The following is a 23331-nucleotide window of genomic DNA, read 5'->3' as shown; positions in this document are numbered from 1 at the left end:
TGGTTATGCCTGCTCTCCATGATCTGGACTGAGTGCCAGCATGCTAAAGGTTATAGTTGAAGCACTTAGTATTGGTAAATATTGCTATCCATAATCCTGGCTCTAAGAAGTTGAGTAATTACTTCTTGCTTTGTCATCATCTGGCAGATGGGTCAGCCTAAGTCACAAGCCACCACTTGTTTTTGCATTTACTCTTGTTTATGGTTTTGGCCTCCTCCTTTGTTCTGCATACTTTTTGTATCTGTGAAGCCTCTTTTTTTAAATAGACTTGGTCCCTTTTTATTTGGAGTGCATTTGCCCAAGAGTTATGGGGTTTGCCCTTGCAGCACTCCTTTAGGTTGGTTTGTGCTCTGTTTGAGCTGGTGGATCTTTTTTTAATGTGGTGGGTTTTTATTTTATTGTGTAGTTCATAGATGCAGCTCCAGAGCAACATCAGATATTTTGAATACATAGGGGAGAGGCTGCTGTGATAGGTGGTTTTTGTCCTATGGAGGAAACCCTATATTTGTCTGCAGCTGTAACATTCTGCTTTGTCTGTACAGTTGTGGTGGTCAGACCCCTCGCAGAGACCTGGAGAAGGTGTTAACCGGAGAAGAAAAGTAAGTTCTCTTTTTTCACAGCATCCTAGCAATGATGACAAGACTGTCCGTAGGCTCTTCACTGCAGCTGTTTGTTTTCTGTTTGTAATGGAAATGCAGATGCTTGAAGTAGTGATGCTTTGTGTTTTTAAAGGTGTCAGAAAATACAGCTGATTGAAGGGATTGAATTTATTGTATATCTTTCTGTGTGAGAGTGATCTATTTAACATACATACTTTCTTTTGTTTCCTCAGAGCTCTTAGGCCTGGTGATCCTGGATTTTGTGCTCGTGCAAGGGTTCCAATGCCCTCCAACAAGGATTATGTGGTCAGACCCAAGTGGAATGTGGAAATGGAATCTTCCAGGGTAAGCCACAGAGCAAAGGGAAGAAATTAATCTATATTAATAGATACTATATCTAGAAACTCTGTGGTTAAGACTGAGAATCAGTTGATCCTTTAATCACTGCTGTATTATTTCAGGTGCCATTGGCCCTTGGGCACCACTTTACTGTTACGTCTATTGTAGTCTAAGGACCACAAGTCCTGCTCATTGGTGGACTCTATAAATCCTATTAAATGGTTCCTTATCTCCATATAAGATCAAATGAAAATCAATAACTGACACAGAGGAACAAGCTATTTATATCAAGGTTAAGGCTCTGGCTGAAAACCCATTGCTCTAGACCATCTTGGAGTCAAAGAAGTCTCTTACTTATAACTCCTCTTACCCACTTCCAAGTTTTAGTATCATGGCCTTCCTGTTGGCTTTCCCAGAGTTATGAGAAATCAAACACTTTGTAAGTATTAACATTCTGCCACTCAATGTGGCCCATGCATTCCACCTTGGTTCATCCATTTATCTTGTACAGGTTAATTCGTAGAGATGTCAGTATCTTCATATGGCAAACAAAATGTAAGAGGAAAGAGAGATCATTAGATTCTGCTGTCATAATTTTTCCTTCCTTTCATTAATTGAGATATTGTTCCTAGCCCGGGAGTGTTAAAAAAGGTATTAGTCGCTTGGAAAAGCACAAGAGACGATTTGCTGAACAGAAACGACTCAGCAAAGTGCATCGGGCCATCAAATTCAGCATTGAAGGCAACAGGATGCCCCTGTAGCCCTGACACTCTGCCTTCCTCAAGTTTGAGGTATCTTTTAAGGGAGGTATGAACAGTGCATGTGCTTCAGTTGGCAATCTGCACATCCAGTGGAAGTAGTGTGAATTCACTAACCTGCACATAGGCAGCTCGTCTCTTTTAATCTCTGTAATGTCTGTACTGTGACCTACAATTGTGCAAATTGATTCCGAAAATAATCTGATGTAGCACATAACTTCTGCCATGATCCTGCCGCTACAGCTTCCACATGCCCTGATGGCAGGTATTATTTAAAATATGCGCCCATAAAAATATCTTTGGTAGGCAACTAAGTAAAAAGGAAGCCACCTTTGAGTAATCTGAGATGAGCAGGTGTAACGTTGTAAAACATGTTTATGTTTTAATTAGGGCCTCCAATTTAATTGAAACAGTCACCTAGGAAATGACACAGAACGAGCATTCTTAGCCTTTAATTTAGTACCTCATTGTCACTTCAATAATAGCCTCTGTGGCTGAGTTTTTAGTAGTATGAACAGGATCTAAAAGAAGAAACCTTTCAACCCTTTTTGGCTTAGGAAGTTGTTTGTGTTGCAAGGCCTTAAGGAGTAAGTGACAGTATAAGGCAAAAGAGTCTTCTGGGGACTGGAGGAAGGCTGCTCCTCCGCTGAGAATCTGAGGTGGAGACAGAACAAGTAGTAAATATTAACCAGAATTTCTTTTGACAACTTAGTTTCTCTATTCCAGTTCTTTGAGCGGGATGACAGAAATTGATGGCTAGAAAAGAGAGTGCAAATAATGCTGGAATATCCTTGCCACTCTTCAGCTTCAATTTTTCTAAATTGTTGTAGAAAATAACTGAAAAAGCAGAGAAGCCCTGCATATAATTCCAGTCAGGAATCATGTTTCTCTCTGTATTGTGAATAGAATGTCTGTCTGGATCCAGGTGTTGGAGAGCTGCTACCTTACTAATGATCCGAATCTGATTATGGACTGGGTACCATTTGGATTCCCAATAAGTAAAAGCTGAAGAGATGTTTCTATCCGATCTCCCAAACCCTTTTCTTTCCCTGAGTCTCCAGAATTTATTATTATTGCACGTTGTGTTGGGATACAGTCTGAATACTCATCTTTTCAAGGAAATATTGCTTACTGACTGAAAGGGCCCTGCTGTCTGTCTGTTGTACTGTTCTGCAGAACATTTACAGTTTGTCTATGCAAAATAACTTACCTACTGCTGCATCTCAGCCTTCCGGTTGCAAATAGTCAAAATACAGAAATGAAATGCAAGCATACCTGTAATAGTAATTCTTCGTGGCCAGTTTTTCTCAGGCATTTTTTCTCCTTTCCACTTACATTTCCCAGTATTCTCCAGTCTTGTTGGTGCCTATTACGGTGACCTGTAGAATCACTTTCAGTTGACCAATTAACATCACCAAGTATGGTCATGTCCTCACATCAGCCAGGACCAGGAAACCTGCAGTTTATGAAGCTGTGATGAAATGTACTTCTGGCACTAGATCAGCATTTCTCAAATGTGGCCACCAGGGACTTTTCTTGTGGTCACAGCCTCCTGGGTGCTGGTTGGTGGGGGGCAAAGCAGCGGCCCCTCCCGCAGGGTCACCAGCAGTTGTTGTTCCCAGCCCCTTCCTGGAGCCACAAATATTGTAGGAGCTAGGTGACCAGTGGGCGTTCCTCCCCACCCCCTTCCTGGGAGCGGTGAGCTTGGGCTTTGGGCTTCAGCCCTGGGATGGTGGGTGGTCAGCAGACTGTCCCCCAGCTGCAGGGTTTCAGGCTCTGGCCCCAGGCTCTCACCCACCCCACCCCCACGTTACCCCTAGCTTCCGCTGCCCCCACTTGTGCAGCAGGACTGCAGGCCTGGACTGAGCCACACTGCCTCCTCCACCCCCCATTCAGTCCTCCCTGGCCCTCCTGCCTCCTTACCTACCTCCCCATCCAGGATTTAATTTGTCCCCCAGTCTGCTGTGAAAAGTGATATTAAGAATTATACAAATATCACTTTTCAGAAAAGCAGACTTACTAGCTAGCAAGTCTTAAAGAAGGAAAAAAAACACCAAAACAGGCAAAGCACCTTATTTGTGTTTCTATTCTGTATCGGTCCACTAAGGAATAGGGACAACTGTACGTTATTTGTATTATTGAGTCTGCAAAGAAAAAACAAACCCTACATAAATAAATTTACAAAGTTTTGGACATGTATATGTGCATATTTATTTATTTTTCCTAAAGTTAATTAAGTATGTTAGGAAAAATTGTCAACGTGACCACCAGCAAGAGTTGGTGGCCGCACTCTGAGGCCACCTAAAATTTTGTTATGAGAACCCCTGCATTAGATTATGTTTAATGCAGTTTCTAAGAACTATTCTAACTATTGTGCATTTAGCTAGAATGTGGACAATGAAATGGCCACTTTATTTTCTTTATTCTGAAAGCTTTTATTGTGTGCTGTGTGTGTTTGTAGTGCATATACTTGTGGGATTCTTCTGTCCCAAAAAACCTGTTGGAATTTTTCTGGAACTTTATCAGAACCCTCATTGCAGGGCAACAAGTGCTGGAAGGCTTAACAATGCATGCTTCATCTTTCTTGAATCTCTGGGCTTGCTTCTGTTTTTTTCAGTGGTAATTTTAAGTTTTATTTTTTTTTAGTACCAAGGCACCTCTAAGAAAGGGGTAAGTCGACTGGACAAACAGATGCGGAAGTTCACAGATATCAGGAAAAAAAGCAGATCAGCCCATGCAGTGAAAATCAGCATTGAAGGCAATAAGATGCCATTGTGACCCTTCACAGAATACTCCTTGATCTCTGCTGAGAGATCTGCACCCATAGACTCTTTGGAGCCCTTGAAATTTTTTAACATTGTTTTTTTAGTGTATCTTTAAATCGTTTGTCCAGCTTCTGATATAAAATGTTGTCTGAGGATTGTGAATCCTGGGACTTTTCCCCTCCTGACTCTATTTAAATTTCTTCTGTTGTGTCCTTTGTACAGATCAAATACTTGTTGTACTGCTGCCCACTTTAGACAATAAAATATACTTCTGTTTTTTGGGGGGTGTCTCTTGATTGGTCAACGGGATGGGGTGGGGGGACAGCCGGGACAAGGCAGTAAATACCTAATGTTTAGAAACAGGCATTCACTTAGTAATTGTGAATTCTGTTCATACCATCTAGCTCTTCAGTTTTTTCCTTTATTTCGGGGCCAGTGATTTTATTTTAATTACCTATTCTGCCTTTTGACATCAAAGCTGACACCTGCAGCTCTCCAAACACCTTAAACAGTGACTGTCTCCCACTAGTAATTTTTCATCTCATGGTGTAGACCCCAAGAAGATAAGACTTGTGTGCATGTCTAAAAATTTGAAGCTTTGTAGAGCTGAAAGTTCCAGTGACTAAAATGACTGGTTGACCTAAGATTGCACAGCATTTAGTCATCACTGAGAAAAGATCAAGGCAAAATCTTTAAGGGTGAATGATACAGAACAAATAGCTGCAGTTGGTGAGCAGTAGTGTGAAGTATGATGTCATCTTAACTAAAGAAAATTGTCCTTAGTTCAATTACTTTCACTGTCTTAAAAACTGAGCAATAAGGGTGAATCTTCAGGATATCAGGGGTGCTCAAGCAGCCTGACTTAAAGTGCTGGATATTTTCTTTACTAAATGGCCCATAAAACCCCTAGATGATCATGCTGCTATTTCTTCTTTGCTGCAAAAAAGAGTGGAATTGTGTACCTCTATCTCTGAAACGGTTCTTGGTGTCTGTAAAACTGGAGCTGAGAGAGAGGATGCTGGTCCCTTCAAGAGGTTTGCTGTTCAGTGAAAAAACAATGATCTTTCCAAGTAAGCACATAACACTTTACAATCAGAATGGATACACGGTGAGTTCCTTGAGGCAAGAGTTCTGTTGCCTTCATAGAATATCAGGGTTAGAAGGGCCCTCAGGAGGTTATCTAGTCTAACCCCCTGCTCAAAGCAGGACCAATCCCTAACTAAATCCCTGGATCACCCCCTCAAGGACTGAACTCACAACCCTGGGTTTAGCAGGCCAGTGCTCAAACCACTGATGTGGAAAGCACTTAGCATGCTATGGCTTCTGCTGGAAAAAATTAGAACTCCAGGCAACTGGATGCTTCCTCTTCCAGTTTGTTCCCTCTGAAACTGAGCTTGGATCATGGTCATGAAAAATAAAGGCCTGATGTGAGAAGTTTGTTCACCACTATTTCATGTCTGACAGCAAAAATCAATTGTATACGGCATGTAAATTTTCACAATAAAAGAGCTCTTGTCTAATTTTTTTTTTGTCCCATCGGCTGCTCCCATCAAGTCTATGAAACTCACTCAATCTTGCATCCTCTGCTGTGAACAAGCATTTAACTTGAATATTATATCCTGTAGAATCATAAAAGTTTCTAGAGTTTGAACGCCTTTATGGGGTTAATGATACATTTTTCCCTTTCTTAGCCCTGGTCTACACTATGAGGTTAGGTCAAAGTTAGCCACATATGGTGGATTTTAATACAAATGTGTCCATGCAACCAACCCCATTCCGTTGACTTAAAAGACCCTTAAAATCAACTTCATGTGCTTCCCCAGCAAGAGGCATAGCTCTAAAATTGACCTTGCTGGGTCAAATTGGGGGTAGTGTAGATGCAAATTGACTGTATTGGCCTCCGGGAGCTATCCCAGAGTGCTCCATTGTTACCACTCTGGATTCCAATGCATTAACCAGGTACACAGGAAAAGCCCTGGGAACCTTTGAATTTCATTTCCTGTTTGGTCAGCATGACAAACTCAGCAGCACTTAGCAACACAGGTGACCATGCAGTTCCCCCCGAATCGTAGAGTGTAGAATGTTTCTATGCTCCCCTGCATCATCTCAGTCCCTGAGGTTATCACAGATTAGAAGGTGATGACATGTTTTCCAAACTCATGCATCAGAGGGGTAGCCATGTTAGTCTGGATCTGTAAAAGCAGCAAAGAATCCTGTGGCACCTTATAGACGAACAGACATTTTGGAGCAGAACGTTTTGGAGTCTGTTCGTCTATAAGGTGCCACAGGATTCTTTGCTGCTTTTACAAGCTCATGCAGTCCACCTGCACTGATAGGGCACAGCTTAATGCATGGAGGCATTCAGTGACAGAGGCCAGGAAAGAATTGAGTGAGTGCGAAGAGTGGAGGCAGGACACGATGCTGAGGCTAATCAGAGAGCAAATGGACATGATGAAACGTCTGTTGGAGCTGCAGGAAATCCAACAAGAGCACAGATCCCTGCTGCATCCACTGTATAACCGCCTCCCCTCCTCCCCATGTTCCATAGCTGCCTCACCCAAAAGCCCAAGAACGTGGGGGTGAGGGGAGGCTCTGGGCACCCAGCCACTCCACTCCAGAGAATGGCCCAAGCAACAGAAGGCTAAAAATCAAACTGTTTGAATGACAGTGTGGCTACAATAAGCAATGTGGCCTTGTCCATCCCCCCTCCCCCCCACCCCACCTGGGCTACCTTGTCTGTTATCTGATTTTTTTTAATAAAGAAAATGCATGGTTTCAAAACAATAGTTACTTTATTTTGAAGTGGAGAGGGTGGTTGGCTTACAGGGAATTAAAATCAACAAAGGAGGTGGGTTTGCATCAAAGAGAAACACACACAACTGTCACACCGTAGCCTGGCCAGTCTCATGACACTGGTTTTCAAAGCCTCTCTGATGCGCAGCATGCCTTGCTGTGCTCTTTTAGTCTCCCTGGTGTCTGACTGCTCAAAATCGGGACACCAGGTGCTTTGCCTCAACCTCCCACCCTGCCATAAATGTCTGCCACTTAGTCTCACAGCTATTATGGTGCACACAGCAAGCAGCAATAACAATGGGAATGTTGGTTGCACTGAGGTCTGATCTAGTCAGCAAACATCACCAGAGCGCGTTTAAACATCCAAAGGCACAGTCTGTCAGCATTCTGCACTTGCTCAGCCTGTAGTTTAACTGCTCCTTACTACTGTCCAGGCTTCATGGGCCATGGGAGCAAGGGGTAGGTGCGACAGCACAGTGCTGCCTGAGGCAGAAGCCCCCAGCTTGCATGATATTCCAGGCAGGACTGAATCACCATTAGGTGAAACTTGAATGACCTGGAGTCTCTGGCTCCCATTCGGTGCTGTAGGCAGAGAATAGCCATATCTGTCCAGGCGCCTCGATCGCCCTCACCAAGGTCTGCCAGGAGTACCCAGGAGACATACAATGGCTATCAGTCCTACTGCACCATCTGCCATGAAGGCAAGGAACTGCTGCTGTGTAGCCATGCTGTACTGCGTCTGCCAGCAGCACCCAGGACGTGTACGGTGACGGTGAGCTGAGCGGGCTCCATGCTTGCCATGGTATGGCAGCTACATGGGTAACCCAGGAAAAAAGGTGCAAAACGATTTTCACGGAGGGAGGGTTGACTGACGACATGTACACAAAACCAACCGCAACAATGTTTTTGCCCCATCAGGCATTGGGCGCTTAACCCAGAATTTCAATGGCCAGCGGAGACTGAGGGAACTGTGGGACAGCTACCACAGTGCAATGCTCTGTAAGTCGATGCTAGCCACGGTAGTGAGGACGCACACCACCGACTTAATGCGCTTAATGTGGACATACACAATCAACTGTATAAAATCGGTTTCTAAAAATCAGCTTGTATTAAATCAACCTAATTTCGTAGTGTAGGCATACCCTTACCTCTTTTTTGCTAGAATGTGTAAAAGGGAAATACCAACAGGGAAAACTGGCTAGATGATATGTTCTGTTTCTGACCCATGGCAGGTAACTACTGCCCCAGCTGCTAGATAGAGTCAAATGCACTAAACGCCTTGCAAGAAAAATCAAAGGACGTCACATGAGCAATAAGATGTTTAAACCTGCTTTACTGCACGTTGTTAGTTTGAATAATTGCTGCTACTGGGAATTCTAATAGTTCCCCACTAGTTACTATATTCTGTTTGTTCCTCTCCCTTCTTACTGGGTTAAATGTCCATGCCTTTGAATGTTACTGCTGCTGCTACATTAAGTTCCAACTTTCTTTAGAATAAAATGGATATTTAAAGTTTTTCACCTTATTTTCCTGATTACCATAAAATTAACAAATGATATTAACATGTTTCCTTCACTCAAACTCCAACTCAGTCTTATCATTAGACAACTTGATGAATTCTGAAGCCTCCACATTGCAGATAACAATCATACTATAAAGTGATTAACTCAGGTATATCACTGTCAGCATAGTGAACCGTCCTGATTCTTTTAACAGTTAATGTACTTTCACATTGAGTGGAATAGCTGGAGAACAAAGTTATTTCCTTCCACGGCAACATAAAGACAACAAAATCCCTAAAGCTGTTAAATCCTCCACTTTCAACATTTCTAGTGCAGTGGTTTGTATTACAAAAGTCTCAGGAGCAGCAAATACTGTATTACATTTATTAGCAGAACAAGGAATACTGAATAGACTATATTTAGCTTCATATTGAATAAGATACTTTTTTAAGTTAAAATTTCCAGTTTTATTACTGGTAGCATTTCTGATGTTTTAGAAGTGATCCTCATTCTAATGAAGGTAAAAATCCTCCTGAATCAGCTAGGTTTTCAACAACCTCCTTTATCCATGGTACATAGTTGGCTACCCGCGTATATGCACCATATTTCCTCTCTTCAGCACAGCCCTCACCCCAACTGACTACCCCTAGAAGGTACCAAGTATTGTGGTAAGAGACAGCAAAGGGGCCTCCACTGTCTCCTTTACAAGCATCATGGGCATTGGCAGCATAGCCTGCACAGAACATGTTATCAGTAATGAGCTTTGCTGTTGACTGCCTACAGGTTTCCATGCTTACTATGGGCAGCTTGACTTTCATGAGGAAACGTGTTCCAGGACCCCTGTGATGTGTGGAACCCCATCCACTCACCATCCCCCTAGTCCCTTCTGCAGTCAGCAAGGTTGCCAGGTTAGGATTTGGAAGGCAAATAGAGAGTGCATACTCATTAAATACAACATCGCTGCTCAAGTAGAGCAAAGCAATGTCACCATTATAGTTATCTGAGTCGTAGTGTGGATGTATCCAGCTCTGTTGCACTTCAATCTTTTGTTCTTTCACTTCCCTCTGCTGTTTGTCAAAGTCTCCTGCAATTGAAAACAAAGATGTTAAAGAATTCTAAATCCCTTCTGTAAGAGTTTCATGGGGGAAGCAGCTATGCTAGTAGATTAATGCTTTAACCTCCCAAATTAAATCAAAATAGGTTACAACACCCATGAACCTAAATATGGCGGTTACAGTCTAAAGCCAGCATTGCTACCACTTTATAATTTGGCATGATAACAGCTATGCACAGCAGAGGGTGTGTGTGTGTGGGGGGGAACTATCTGAAATTATTTAGTGTGAGAGTTTATTGGGTCCTCATTACCATGCTCATGAAGAATTTAAATGCATTTTAAAACACCCACCACAATTTAACTACAGGCTCAAAGCTGGTTGGAACTAGAACTAGCTGGTTTATTAGAATGAACACTGGACTGTTTGTTAATTTGCATGGAGATACAAGCCTGCTCGAAGTAGATAATGAAAGTCACGTGTCCTTTGAAATTTCACATCTTATTTTACATCTACATGTGTATAGACAGATTAAGAGAAGAAGATACTGATTAAAGTTTCCAGTGCTGCAGGTATTCAGAGCAACCAGTTTCCTCTCCAAGAAAACATTACTCCAATTCAAGAGGGAAGAAAAACTCACTAGCCTTAGTACGGTGGCTTGACTCTTCATAGGGATACAGGGCTCTTCTAATTAGGAATCTTCATGACTCCTAATACAACCAGTAGTGGATTTATCCATATAACACGTTGTAAGGGAGGGAAGTACTATCCTCATTTTATATAGGAAGAATTGAGGCACAGCATAGATTAAGTCAAGGGTTCTCAAACTTCATTGCACCGTGACCCCCTTTTAACAACAAAAATTACTACACGACCCCAGGAAGGGGAACTGAAGCCTGATCCTGCTCTACCCTGGGTGGGGGGAGGGAGGGGCACAAAGCCAAAGCCCAAGGGCTCCAGCCCCAGGCAAGGGGCCTGTAACCTGAGCCCCACCACCTAGGGCTTCAGCTCCAGGCCCCAGCAAGTCTAAACCAGCCCTGGCAACCCCATTAAAACAGAATCACGACCCACAGTTTGAGAACCACTGGATTAAGTGACTTGCCCAAGAAGTCTTTGGCAAAGCTGGGAATTAAACCCAAGTCTCACCTGTCTGAGTCCAGTGCCTCAACTACAGACTATTTTCTTCCTCATCATCCAGTTCCCCCATGCCTGGTAAAGGAAATTAGAATCCTGCATACAGTTGCTAAGTAACTTCTGCTGATTCAGTGAGGCAGATGTGACTTGTAACTTTCACCATGATAGACGATAAGAGAAACTAGCAAGTTCTGCTCAGAGGGAACTAGGCGCACATAGGACGACCAGATAGCAAGTGGAAAAAATCGGGACGGGGTGGGGGGTAATAGGAGCCAATATAAGAAAAAGACCCAAAAATCGGGACTGTCCCTATAAAATCGGGACATCTGGTCACCCTAGGTGCACACACTAGACGGTCCTGCAGGAAACCCTGCAAACAGCCAAACTTGGGCTGAGGTTTGTTTTGTTATCAGTGACTGTTAATCACAGGTTTGCCCTGTAAGCTATTTGCGGAAACCTGAAGCTGAAAGTAACTCAATTCCTGCTAGCCGGTTCCATTACCTTGGTCACAGCAGAGCCTGCATTTGCAGGGCTGGGAGTTAGAAAAAAATTATTTCTATTTATAAACTGAGCAGCGAGAGTCAAGGAACTGTAACACCCTCAATGCCTTTCTAGTCACTTTTCAGAGCAGACTCATGCTTCCATAGTGTCTCTGGGAATGTAGAGACTTTTCCAGTTGCGAGTTCACTCACCTACAGTAACATGATGTGGCTTAACAATCTCAAGGCAGTGGGCAGCAGTGACCACCCAGCGGCTGCTGATTAAACTCCCTCCACAGAAACCATAACCTCTGCTATTTCGGATAAATACCTACAGTGAAAAAACAAGAGCAAGAACACACTCAACAGGACTTATTTAAATGTACTGTAGTAGTTCCCTAGAAAATACTACTAATTTTATGATACAGAGGATGAAAATGATTAGGGCTAAATCCCAAATACTACACAGGTGTTCAGAATTAATCAGTGTGATATCACTAGGGTGGATGTGTCTAAGGAGTGTAAATGTGGAAAATGGTAATAAGATTGTAAGAACAGAGCAGAATAATCACCAGACCAAGACAGAAATTCAAGCAGAAGGCGATAACCAAAGTGGAAATGTCAGTCTTGTAGGGAAAACAAATCTAATGTGAGGTCCAGTACTGGCTTCAGAGCTTTGGGAGATGCCAGAACAAAAGTAAGCAAGGTCAGCGCCAAGAGACTATGATTGCCAAAAAGTGCCTAGTTTAAAAAATGCTGTATATGAAGCTGCACAAGAAGAGCGAAAGTTAAGGGCCAAGACAAGAAACAGAAGTATTAGAAATAATGAAGAGGAACTGATCTTGAGCACCTGCAATTTTAAGTCAGTGGGAATTGGGGCCACTGAGCCAGCATCTCACAAGTCTCCAGAACTCCAAACTACACCAAAAAAAGGGCAAGAAAAAATGATATTGGACTTCAGGGTGAGCTGTAAAGGGTAAAAGTGTGTGTAGGGGGGAGGGACGGATATCTCCCCAGGCCCCTCTTTTTAAATATTAGATGTTCAGGTGTTGTCTACCCTGAATGGAGTGCTGACTTTGCTAAAGAATCAACACCATAAACACTTTAATTAAAAGGGCTGGGAAAGATCAAAACACACATTCTCTGAAATTGCTAATAAGTCCTTCACCAAAGCGAAGGGAAACCAGACTCGATATTCCTCATATTTTTAAAGTTAAAATTAAAGAGGCAATGGGGAAGACATGACTTTTTTGGGGGGAAAAACAACAAACTTTCATGCCCTTTTTAAATACAGTATTGTAAAGAAATAAAAAGGAGAACAAGCTTTAAAAGAAAGCGGTACTACACGTTCAAGGCATAGCTATATGTGAACAAGATTAAAGATGAGCATTAAACCTGAATGTTTGGTATTTCATGACTTTTGTGAGCTTGATTTTTATAAATTTTAGCCCTGATTCTGAACTCTTTTACTGTGCTTTGGAACGGGAGTAATGTCACACAAGTCACTGGAGTTACATCTGTGTAAAAGAACCGAGACTCACGCTCGGTTATTGTACTGTTAAAATATAAAGTAAAATGTGAACGCAAAAGTGGCAAAGAACAATGAAGCAAGGAATGGCACTACCTTGGATTCTGTATTAGACCCGGGAGGGAAATTATTCACAAAGGGGTCAAAAGAAAGCAAAGTTACAATATTGTTAAGATAAACCACTATAACAATGATTTGCCTTCACAAGAAGGCAAATATGTTGCAGTTCACTAACTATAGCACAGTCAATCGAGTGTTAAAAGCAGAAGAAAATCTTTAACCACCAACTAATGAAGAGAGTACAAAATTTCTGGACTTCCCGCATTGATTTAGATGTAACTTTTCACCCATAGATCAATGAACCATCATATGACTTTAGTTTGCTGGGATTTTCAAAGGAGCCTAAAAGAGTTAGGCAACCTTTAACCCATATCAGACTCCTACTGAAGTCAATTTTTATTGGCTTTAATAGGAGCTGGAGGAAGCCCTTAAATGAGAGTAGAAGGAAGTATGTTAAATCACATGTACCTAACTAATCGAGAGGTACTTCAGCTTGACAAAGTGGGTGAACAGATCAGGTTGGCGGTACAGAGATAGCCAAGGAAATACTAAATGAAATGCTTCATCTTATCTGTAACGTATTGCCGGACACCTTCAACGGGAAACTCACTTGACTAATCTATGGCTCTGAAAATAATGAGGGATCCAGAAGAACTTCTGATGACATTGTCACCTTGCCAAAAACACCTGAAAGTTCTAGAAGCAGTAAACACGTAAAATAAGAAATACAGATGAAGAACAAATATGGAGACGGCCAAACTCATTTTAATTACAGATATGGCCAAAATCACAATGCATAGGAAAGGCTTAGGAGTCTTTTTCCCTGGGCTCACTGCCACATGCTGTTATAAGATAGGAAAATGAAATAAAGAGAAGCATCATGAGTGAATATAAAGGTCTGTGAAAAGCTCAGTATCTAAAGAGTAAGTGCCTTTTCTGCTGAGGAGAGACGGTATTCGAAACCATGATCCTATCAGGCAGGATGCATGGAGCAGAAACACAGCCACATACCAAGCAGATGATGCAGAAGTTAAAATCTGAACAGTGATTCATGAAAATATTTGCCACTGACCATTGGGTAAGTAAGTAAACTAAGGTGAAGGACATGTTGGAGACTGACAATGACTGGTTGGCTGTGCTGCAAGAAGAGGAGCTATAAGATGGACTATATTTAGGATCCCATGTACACCAATGAATGAGGTACAGTAACTCCTCACTTAACGTTGTCCTGGTTAACGTTGTTACTTGGCTGATCTATTAGGGAACAGGCTCATTTAAAGTTGTGCAATGCTCCCTTCTAATGTCGTTTGGCAGCTGCCTGCTTTGTCCACTGCTTGTAGGAGTATCTGGAAAAGCAGCCCCTCCTTGTGGGGATTAGAACAAAGGGGCTGGCAGCCTCCCCCCATCAGCTCTCCTAAATTCCCTGTAAGGTATGTGGCTTGGCAGCTGCCCAGCAGCAGTTCAGATGCCCACCCCCCACTGCTGTGCTGCTCCTGCCCTGCCCTCTGCCTTGGAACTGCTCCCTGGAGCTTCCTGCTTGCTGGGGGAGGGAAAGAGAGGTTTGCTGATATCAGGATGTCCCCTGCTCCTGCCCCCCACTTCATACCCCCCACTCCACAACGTGGAGGAGGGGGACAGGGCTCGGGGACAGAACGGAGGGAGCTTGCTGGAAACTGGTTCTTCCAGTCAGAACTAGCTGATCTGCTTAAAAGGGCAACGTACTTGAAATGGGGTCACTGTACTTAAAGGGGCAATACACATCTCACTCTCTCACTTATGTATGCACCTCCCCAGTGCTTTGGAAAGTCAGCACCTGTGCATGTGCTGTCAGGAGGAGGGAGTGGTGTGCCCCAGCTGGGTAGTATGATAGGCTCATCATCATGTTCAGTTTTTGCAGGGAAGTGTTTGCAGCTACTGACCTGCATCTATTGTGTTTCCTCCCTCCTGCCTCAGTCCATGCTGCCTTGTAGGGTGTGAGGCTACTTTAACAACAGCGTATTAACCCTTGAGGGCTCAGCTGAGTGCTAGTTCATCATTTAGCAGCAAGGCATTCCCTGGGAAATATTCCACCCTCTTACTGCACCACCTCAACCAAGCTTCACAATCATTCATTGCTGTGTACAGTATTAAACTGTTTGTTTAAAATTGTTTAAAACTTATGTTGTATATGTATATAATGTCTTTTATCTGGCAAAAAAAAATTTCCCTGCAACTTACCCCCCAACCCCTTTAGATTAATTCTTATGGGGAAATTGGATTCACTTAATCATTTCACTTAAAGTTGCATGTTTCGGGAACATAACTACAACGTTAAGTGAGGAGTTACTGTAACTACAGTGTGGGCCACCGAAAAAGAAGCTTCAGAGATACACTGAGGATCTACGTGGTTCTGTGTGGCCCTGAACAGGGATACTTGGCAACACCCCAATGAGGTCCTGGCTGTGGCACAGAGTGAGCAGTGATAAGGGAGGGAGATGCCGTGTTCATGACTCAATATGCAAAAGAAATGTTACCTGCCAGGGACAATGGCCACGATGGCAGAAAGATCCCCCAACGATCCTGGTATCATCGTGCTCTGCAGTTTGGTAGACATTTGTCCAGCTGTGTAGATCTTCATCTGTCAGGTTTCCTTCAGCTTCGGTCTGATTGAGACCGTCGTGCACATTCTGCCCCTCTGCCGACGTATTGAGTTCAGGGGTGCCCCCCTTCACCGACCCATTGAACCCGGGGGTGCCCCCCTCTGTCATCCCACTAAGCCCAAGGTCGGCAGAGTCTGCTGACTCATTGAGCTTGGGGGTGCCCCACTCTGCCGACCCATTGAGCCTGGGGATGCCCCCCTCTGCTGACTCATTGAGCCTGGGGGTGCCACCCTCTTCCGACCCATTGAGCCTGGGGATGCCACCCTCTGCCAACCCATTAAGCCTGGGGGTCTCCCCCTCCCCTGACTCATTGAGTTTTGGGGTGCCCCCCTCTGCCAACCCATTGAGCCTGGGGGTGCCACCCTCTGCTGACTCATTGAGCCTGGGAGTGCCACCCTCTTCTGACCCATTGAGCCTGGGGATGCCACCCTCTGCCAACCCATTGAGCCTGGGGGTCTCCCCCGCCCCTGACTCATTGAGTTTTGGGGTGCCCCCCTCTGCTGACCCATTGAGCCTGGGGGTGCCACCCTCTGCTGACCCATTGAGCCCAGGGGTGGTGCCCCCCTCTGCCATCCAGTTGAGCCCAGGAGTGCCACCCTCCACCGACTCATTGGGCCCAGAGGCGCCCCCCTCTGCCATCCCATTGATCCCAGGGGCAACTTCCTCCAAAGCACGCATGGATCTTTTAATCAGCCCACAGGGAAACTGAGCTGAAAAATAAGAAAAACAGCCTTTGGGTTTAAGTGTAAAGTTTTGATCCCTAAACTAATTCTGCTCCTCTTCAGCTGTCTGAAGATGAACCATTGACCACCCATTAATCCTTCCCATCATTCAAATGCAAGTGAAGAGACGTACAATGGGTATCAACTCCTGATAGATCAAACACATTGCTTCCACTGGTTCCTAGGCTCTAGGAACCCCATTGCTCATGCCAAGTGCTTTTACTCATTGTACTGTGAGCGGCTGTGTCTGGTATCTCCCCAAGCTCCCTTTCTGGTCATCGAGTCAGCGGTGTACTCCCTGCACTACATAGCACAGTGTAGATTAATCTCCTTTTCCTTTGCCCAGGAATTCCTCTCTGCTGAGATAATGTTGGCAGAGCCTGAAAGTCCTAGAGGGATATTTGGGCTTCGAGATCAGAGTTTGCCTTCAGTAAAGGGAGTGGAATAAACACAGTGGAGAAAAAGCCAGATTTTCCAGACTTGCTGGTGTTTCCATTGGTAAATGAGTATACTTCAATTCTACATCACAGCAACCAGTTTTTCCCATAGATTCATTGGTGCATGTGACAGTCCAAGGGCAAGTGGGCAACCCAATGAAGAGGGAAGGGCAGTGGATGTCAACCTGTCCTGCTCTTCGCTCTAAGTAACCCAGAATCCTGGAGTCATTACCTGATTGCGTGCACCTCTTCCTGTCATCACCCAGAGCATAACCCTCCGCACAGGAGCACACCACATGAAGGGAGTGTGCAGTGTCTTGGCAATACTGCCAGCAGCCGCCATTCTTGTACCAGCATTCAAACTTCTCTGCAGGGGAAAGACATTGAATTGTTTTGCTTATTGTTAGGAAAGGGCCCAGTAGCACATCAGTGTCTCAGCAGCAGCAGCGTCTCAGCCAATGGCAGAGAAGAAATACATCTCTGGGCTATTTGATCTACTGCTTTGGAGGACAGAGGTAAAACCACATCCCACAATTTAACTGAATGGCCAAGATTTGTGTGACTTTGACACATGCTGTCTTAATCCTTTCCCTCCTCTTGCTCATTTATTATTTGTATTACAGTAACATCTAGATACTGCAAGAGGAGTGGGGCCCTACTGTGCCAGGTGTTATCCTGACAGAGTGAGAGGCAGGGCTGGATTAATGCAGGGGCTTTAGGGGCTGCAGCCCAGAGCCTCAGGCTAAGGTGGGCACCTCAGGCCTGCGGGACAGATGCGGCCTGATGTTTCTTTCCAACTGGCCCACGGAAAGTCTCCAGGGCCTCGGTGCATCCCCCAGGGCTGAAGCCGCAAGCACCAGCTCACCAAGGTGCCACTGTGGCCCCTAGGCGAAGGGCATTCAGGGAATCTCTGCGTGCTGCCCCCAGCACTGGCTCCACAGCTTCCATTGGCGCAGAGTGGCCTGGACCCTCTGCCTAGGGACCGGACATGCTGGCCACCTCAGGGAGCAGAGCAATGCGGAGTCAGGGCAGGCGGGGATACTGCCTTAGCCCTGCTGCACTGCCGACCAGGAGCCGCCCAAAGTAAGCGCCTCCCGGCCAGAGCCTGCACCCTGCACCCCCTCCTTCATCCCAACCCTTTCCCATCCTAGGCCCCACCCCAGAGCCCACCTGCCCCAGCTGGAGCTGCACCCCTCCCTCACCCGAATCCCCTCCCCAGTCCTGAACCCACTCCCTCACTCCAAAACCCCAGCAGCTCCACATAATCTAATAGCCCGAGGCGAGTTTATCCGGCCCTGCCCTGAAGAGCTTACAGTAGTACTATCTAGCTCCCTTCTGCGGCTAGTCTGTAAGTGCCTAGGGGTAGGGAAGATGCCTTCACTTGTTTCTGGGAAGTGCTGAACATATTGGTGCATGTTAAAAGATAATAAATAATAGCAACGTTGCTCTAATGAGATGCATTTGGCAAATATAAGTGAATGAAACTTCACTGGGAGATCATGGTGGACAAAGAAAGAGTCACTTGTAATTTTTCTTAGTTCTCACTTCTAGTTATTCTGGGCAGTAATTTCCTGCTGTGTTCTTTCTTGCAGACTGTAGATGGTGTTTCACAGGGGAAAGAATCAGGTTTTTTTTAAAAAAAGGCAATAGTGCCACCATTTTGTTCTAGAATGGTTCATGAAACATGAACTTAGCACATATGTTTTCCTCCATGTTTGTACTGTACACTGAGTGTTGGCTAGCGTGTCTGATACATTTGATGAAGCTGATTACTAAGATAATGGAGCCCCAGTCCATGCAGCTCTGTGATCACAGCATATGTTTCTGTGGTATTAGGGCACCGGAGGAGCTGTGTCTCAATCAGACCAATGGCGTTAATAATAATGCTTCTTTATAGGTGAAATTCAGCCCTGCTCAGATAGCCAGCACAAGTGACTAGAGTGAATTTCACCCTTTATCCTTTCTTCAAGAGAATGCCTGTGTGCATTTCCACACTCACCTATTTCACACTGCTTTCCTCCAAACAGTGGGGGACAGATACAGAAATAATCATAGTGTTTCAGTTTGCAGACGCCACCGTTCTTACAGGGATTTTCTTTGCAGGGATTTAAATCTGTTTGGAAGAAGAGACGCACATTGTGCTACCTTGTCGCATCACATACAGTTCCGTGACTTAACAAAGGCCTGGCACGAAGAAGGTGACATGCATTCTGTCTGGGTCTTCTCTCCACACTGCCTCGTGGCAACCAACAACAGCATAAGAAACAGATAAAAAAATCTCCCCTGCTCCTACCTTTGTAAACAAACCAAAACTCCATCTGCAAGAAATAATCACAAGAGGGGAAAACAGTAGTTAATAGGGCAAGACACATTATCTGCTGACTATAGGAAATAGGAGATAATGGTCCCTGTAGCATTTTTCCTTAACTAATCTATATTGTGGCTGTGGGTTCACCCTTAGCTGCTGAGAGTGCCTCTTTCGCTAGCCAGTTAACCACTGGGACAAAGTGACAGTTAACTGGTTAAACTAGTAGCGAACCAGGTAGGGTGTGACAGATGATTTTTCTTGCTTTTGCTTTGGAAAATACAACATGGAACGGCATAAGGATTTCCCCAAAGATTTTCCTTTTTTAACTTGCCAGTAGCCAAGCGTCCTAATTCCTGTGTTCAGAGACCAAAACTTCTGATCTTCTAGCCTCTTAATTGATCACCTGGGGCTCTCAAATAAGGTTCTATTAAAGAGTTTAACAGGTAACCACACAATCAGTGGTTGTAGATAATTCTACTTCTCTTTGTTGAGTGCTAAGCTTGCCCATCTCTGGTCTTGACAGATCCTGTACCTCCTTTATATTGTTTCCTACATCTGGGGTGGTGAGGGCTCCCCAATCCCCTGCATCTGAAGTAAACTGGTGGGATTCCAGAATCTGCAAGGACAGTATTGACATTGGCCATGTTTTTCAAAGTTGATTAGTAGTTTTGGGTCCCAACCTCAGGCACTTTAAAGGGACTCAATGTCCTGACAGTGCTCCACATCCACCCACTGAGAATGACCCTTCAACATGTCTCAAGTGGGACATCCAAAAAATCACCCGTTGCCTTTGAAAATCTTGATTTCCTTCATGGCATGCTTCAGTAGCCTTCAACCAGCTTTCTTGGCACCTTATCTGATGCTTTGCAATTCATCAGAAACCTGAGTAAAAACTCCTGTTCCTTAGAAATGGGGGAATAGGACGTCATAGCCTGTCTGTGCTCTTTTGTTAAGGTTACATATTTTCTGGGTTGTTTGTTTTATGCTTAATTACATTTTTGAAATTAGTTAATAATAATGATCAAATTATAATTTTTTCTACCATTAGCATTCTGGTGGCCTTTGGCCTTGTGGTTTATCGTATGTAGGGCCCTACCAAATTCACAGCCATGAAAAACGTCATGGACCGTGAAATCTGGTCCCCCAATGTGAAATCTGGTCTTTTGTGTGCTTTTACCCTGTACTACACAGATTTCACAGGGGAGACCAGCATTTCTCAAATTGGAAGTCCTGACCCAAAAAGGAGTTGCAGGGGGTCACAAGGTTATTTCTGCAGGGGTCATGGTATTGCCACCCTTACTTCTGCGCTGCTGCCTTCAGAGCTGGGCAGCCGGAGAGTGGCGGCTGCTGACTGAGGGCCCAGCTCTGCAGGCAGTAGCGCAGAAATAAGGGTGGCAATACCATACCATGCCATCCTTACTTCTGTGCTGCTGCTGGCATCTGGCTGGGGGGCCGCCCAAGTGACTGGTTGTGGAGCCACTCCAGCAGTGGCTGGTGTGGCTGTCCCCAGGCCCACCTGAGCAGCTGGCCCCAGACCCAGCTGCTTGCACGGCCCTCCAGTCAGTCACACTGGCCACTGCAGAAGTCAAGGAGGTCGTGGAAAGTCACAGAATACATTACCTCTGTGACTTCCGTGACAAACACGGAGCCCTAATCATATCAATGAAAATCCTGGGTGAGAACAATCCCAGCTGATCAGCTTTTGCTTGCTGCTTTTTCTGAAGTGAAATGCCTCACCGTTTTCTCCTGCGATTGGAAAATCTCCTTTGCCTCCTCGAAGGAGCATGTTTCCTCAGTGCATTCTCTCTCCAAGTTCCCTGGGTGAATTTCTTCCAGGAACCGGTTAGCGCGTTTACGGATCTTCAGCACCTGGTGTGCTGCTTCTTTTCTCATAAACACTATGAAAACAAAATTGGATCTGACCATTAATGCTGTCACAGGAAGCCAAAGCTTCATCTTTAGGACAGAAATTAGTAATTTATGTTTTAACTTGGCTAAATAACGCAGTGGAGAAGATAATTTAAAAAAAATCAAAACAGACGTAAGGACAACTTCATTCAGTTTGTCTATGCCCCAACAAAGAGTCAGTATTCCTCTAGGTGGTGAGCAGTTGGATAGTATTTCAGTGGATTAAAAGAATACTTCATTTAAAAGGAGCCAGCCTCAAAATTCATGAGGTTGGGTTAAAGTTCATCTATTTGTGCTAATGGCCAGGCATAGTGTTAGGCAGATCTCAGTTAATCAAGGGCTTACCGTGTCCAAATGAAATAAATAAAACTTATCTAAATATACGTCCAAAATATAAAAACAGAACGTTCAGTCTCTCTGCTGTGTCACCTCAGAGATGAAGCCAAAATCCAGGACAAGAAAAACTCAGTGGAAATGAAAGAGAACACCCTGAATATATATCAATAAAGCATACCCATCTTCTCCCGTTATAATGCTTCTTGGCAGAACATTTCTTCCAGTGTAAAGCAACTTGGGACAAAAAAAAAATAAAAAGCTTCTGATAGAACATAGCAGTGGAGGAAAATCTACAATATGTCACCTCCACCTGCTTAGCTATTGCTTACAATCACCTTTGTGAGAACATCAGTGCCTATAGATAATACCTTAAAAGAAACCTGCTACCACTTGGCTTCATGCAGCATTGTGAAAAGTTCCCCACCTATCCTTTGCTTGGACAGTGACATCACTCTCTTCCCATTTTGGCTAAAACATTCTGTAAAGACTGTCTATTGCATGTCAGATGTTTGGTTTGGCATATCTGCATTTCACAGGGACTGTTGTCACTGTCCTGTTGAACAGTGGCCCTGGAGAAATGGGGGACCAATATCAGAGGTTGTTAAGCAGTTTTTAGTCTGCTATAGTTAAGCAATTGTATCACTGCACCTCTGCTGTATGAGACAATAATGCAATTCCTGAGTCGGTAAATTACTAGTTCTGGGATCCTGGAACCCAATGAAAGAAATTAGATTGTTATTATTAGCTCATCTTACAAGAAACCCCCCAAAACCATAGGAATCGTAATCAGCAGCTTCACTGGATGAGTGAGAGGGAACTTCCCGCTCATTGAGTCAGGAGGAGCTGTCCAAAGCTTGTCTCAGTTGGGAGTCTCTGGGCTAAATTTTCAACCTGGCTGCCTGAAGTGAGCCACTTAAATATAATGTGAAGCACTTAAATGCTGATAACAATCAGATGCATATGGCTTTTTGTTTCCTTTGCCATTCCAGTTGCAGGATTGGCTCCTTTGTCAGGAGGCACTGTGGAGTCCAGGGGATAGTGCACTGGGCTGAGAATCAGGAGACCTGAGTTCCATTCCCATCTGACCTGTGTGTTTTGGCAGGTCACTTCATTTCTCATTACAGCTCTACAAAACAGGGTTAATGATACCTGCCTTTGTGAAGCGCTTTGTGGGCTACGTAGGAAAAGCACTACAGAACAGCAGAGTAGTAGTATTAAATCACCACAGGTTCCTAAAACACAGATTTAGGTGCCTCACTTTGGTCACCCAAGTCTGAGAATGTGGCCCTCTGTGCATAACTCATTGGATCCTCTAAGTCCAGCATCACAAGGAGGTTACTGGGCCTCAAGTAGGAAGCCCCGATATGGTGAGTTCATTAATAACTATTAATGAAGTCTCATTTTTCTCCTGTGCATTTCAGGAAGTGCCTCTCACGAGCTGAACCTTCCAGGTGCTGTGCTCAGAAAATGGGTGCAGTGTAATTTTAAATGCACCCATGTGTGAGAAAGTGAAGTTAAAATGTAGGTCAGAAGTTCCTACCTGAAAATGAAACTGACCAGCTGCTGCAGATGGAACATGTTAGTAAGAGAAATGTCACAAGTAAGGAACCTCTAGCCATTTTTGTGATCATGCAGAATCCTCTGGTTTACAGATGGTCACCTGCTGGGAGAAAAGGAGAATGAAGTAGACAGATCCTGGGCAAAAACAAGCAGAGAGCAACACATAGTGAGAGAGAGCGACAGAGAGAGGGAAAATGGACTCAAGGGAAAGAGGGGGAGGCAATGCAGAGGAAAACTAGGTTTTGTTAGTCTTATTCATCTGTATTCATTCATTTGTATTCTCTCTGACAATGCACATTGTAATAGGAAGCCAAATTCTCCGTTCACAAGGCAAAGTGTGCAGACTGACAGAACCCAGGAAAGCTGCAGAGGATAAAGAGCCTGAGCCAAGTCCATAGAAAGACACTGAATG

General features: G+C 44.3%; 2 protein-coding genes across 4 annotated transcripts in view; one reads left to right on the top strand and one right to left on the bottom strand.

The window, feature by feature from the left end:
• IWS1 (interacts with SUPT6H, CTD assembly factor 1) overlaps positions 1–4742 on the top strand; it is a 28325-nt gene extending 23583 nt beyond the window's left edge. For 2 of the 3 annotated variants that reach the window (XM_050965262.1, XM_050965264.1), the window contains 3 exons: positions 543–599; positions 833–944; positions 4343–4742. In XM_050965262.1, coding sequence (XP_050821219.1) covers positions 543–599; positions 833–944; positions 4343–4474 — 301 coding nt within the window. In that variant the 3' untranslated portion in view covers positions 4475–4742. The other variant, XM_050965263.1, reaches the window with a different exon arrangement.
• Positions 4743–9262: 4520 nt separating this feature from the next.
• Positions 9263–21008, bottom strand: LOC127056194 (coagulation factor IX-like). The gene is made up of 7 exons (XM_050963708.1): positions 20853–21008; positions 19101–19125; positions 18807–18920; positions 17040–17174; positions 15523–16358; positions 11635–11752; positions 9263–9840 (listed from the first exon to the last, which is right to left on the bottom strand). The coding sequence occupies exons 1-7, from the start codon at positions 21006–21008 to the stop codon at positions 9263–9265; spliced, it is 1962 nt and encodes a 653-aa protein (XP_050819665.1).
• Between the last annotated feature and the right edge of the window lie 2323 nt (positions 21009–23331).

Source organism: Gopherus flavomarginatus, chromosome 8 (assembly GCF_025201925.1).
Source record: "Gopherus flavomarginatus isolate rGopFla2 chromosome 8, rGopFla2.mat.asm, whole genome shotgun sequence".
Taxonomy (NCBI): domain Eukaryota; kingdom Metazoa; phylum Chordata; order Testudines; family Testudinidae; genus Gopherus; species Gopherus flavomarginatus.
This window is presented reverse-complemented; position numbering and strand designations above follow the sequence as displayed.

What these genes read in the sequence shown, in the direction of transcription:
- LOC127056194 (XM_050963708.1), bottom strand. Translation starts at nt 21,008, where the DNA reads ATGAGAAAAGAAGCAGCACACCAGGTGCTGAAGATCCGTAAACGCGCT. An exon ending in AGGAAAGCAGTGTGAAATAG is followed by an intron (nt 17,175 to 18,806) that starts GTGAGTGTGGAA and finishes TTTCCCCTGCAG; the next exon opens with AGAAGTTTGAATGCTGGTAC. An exon ending in GCCACATCATGTTACTGTAG is followed by an intron (nt 9,841 to 11,634) that starts GTGAGTGAACTC and finishes TTTCAATTGCAG; the next exon opens with GAGACTTTGACAAACAGCAG.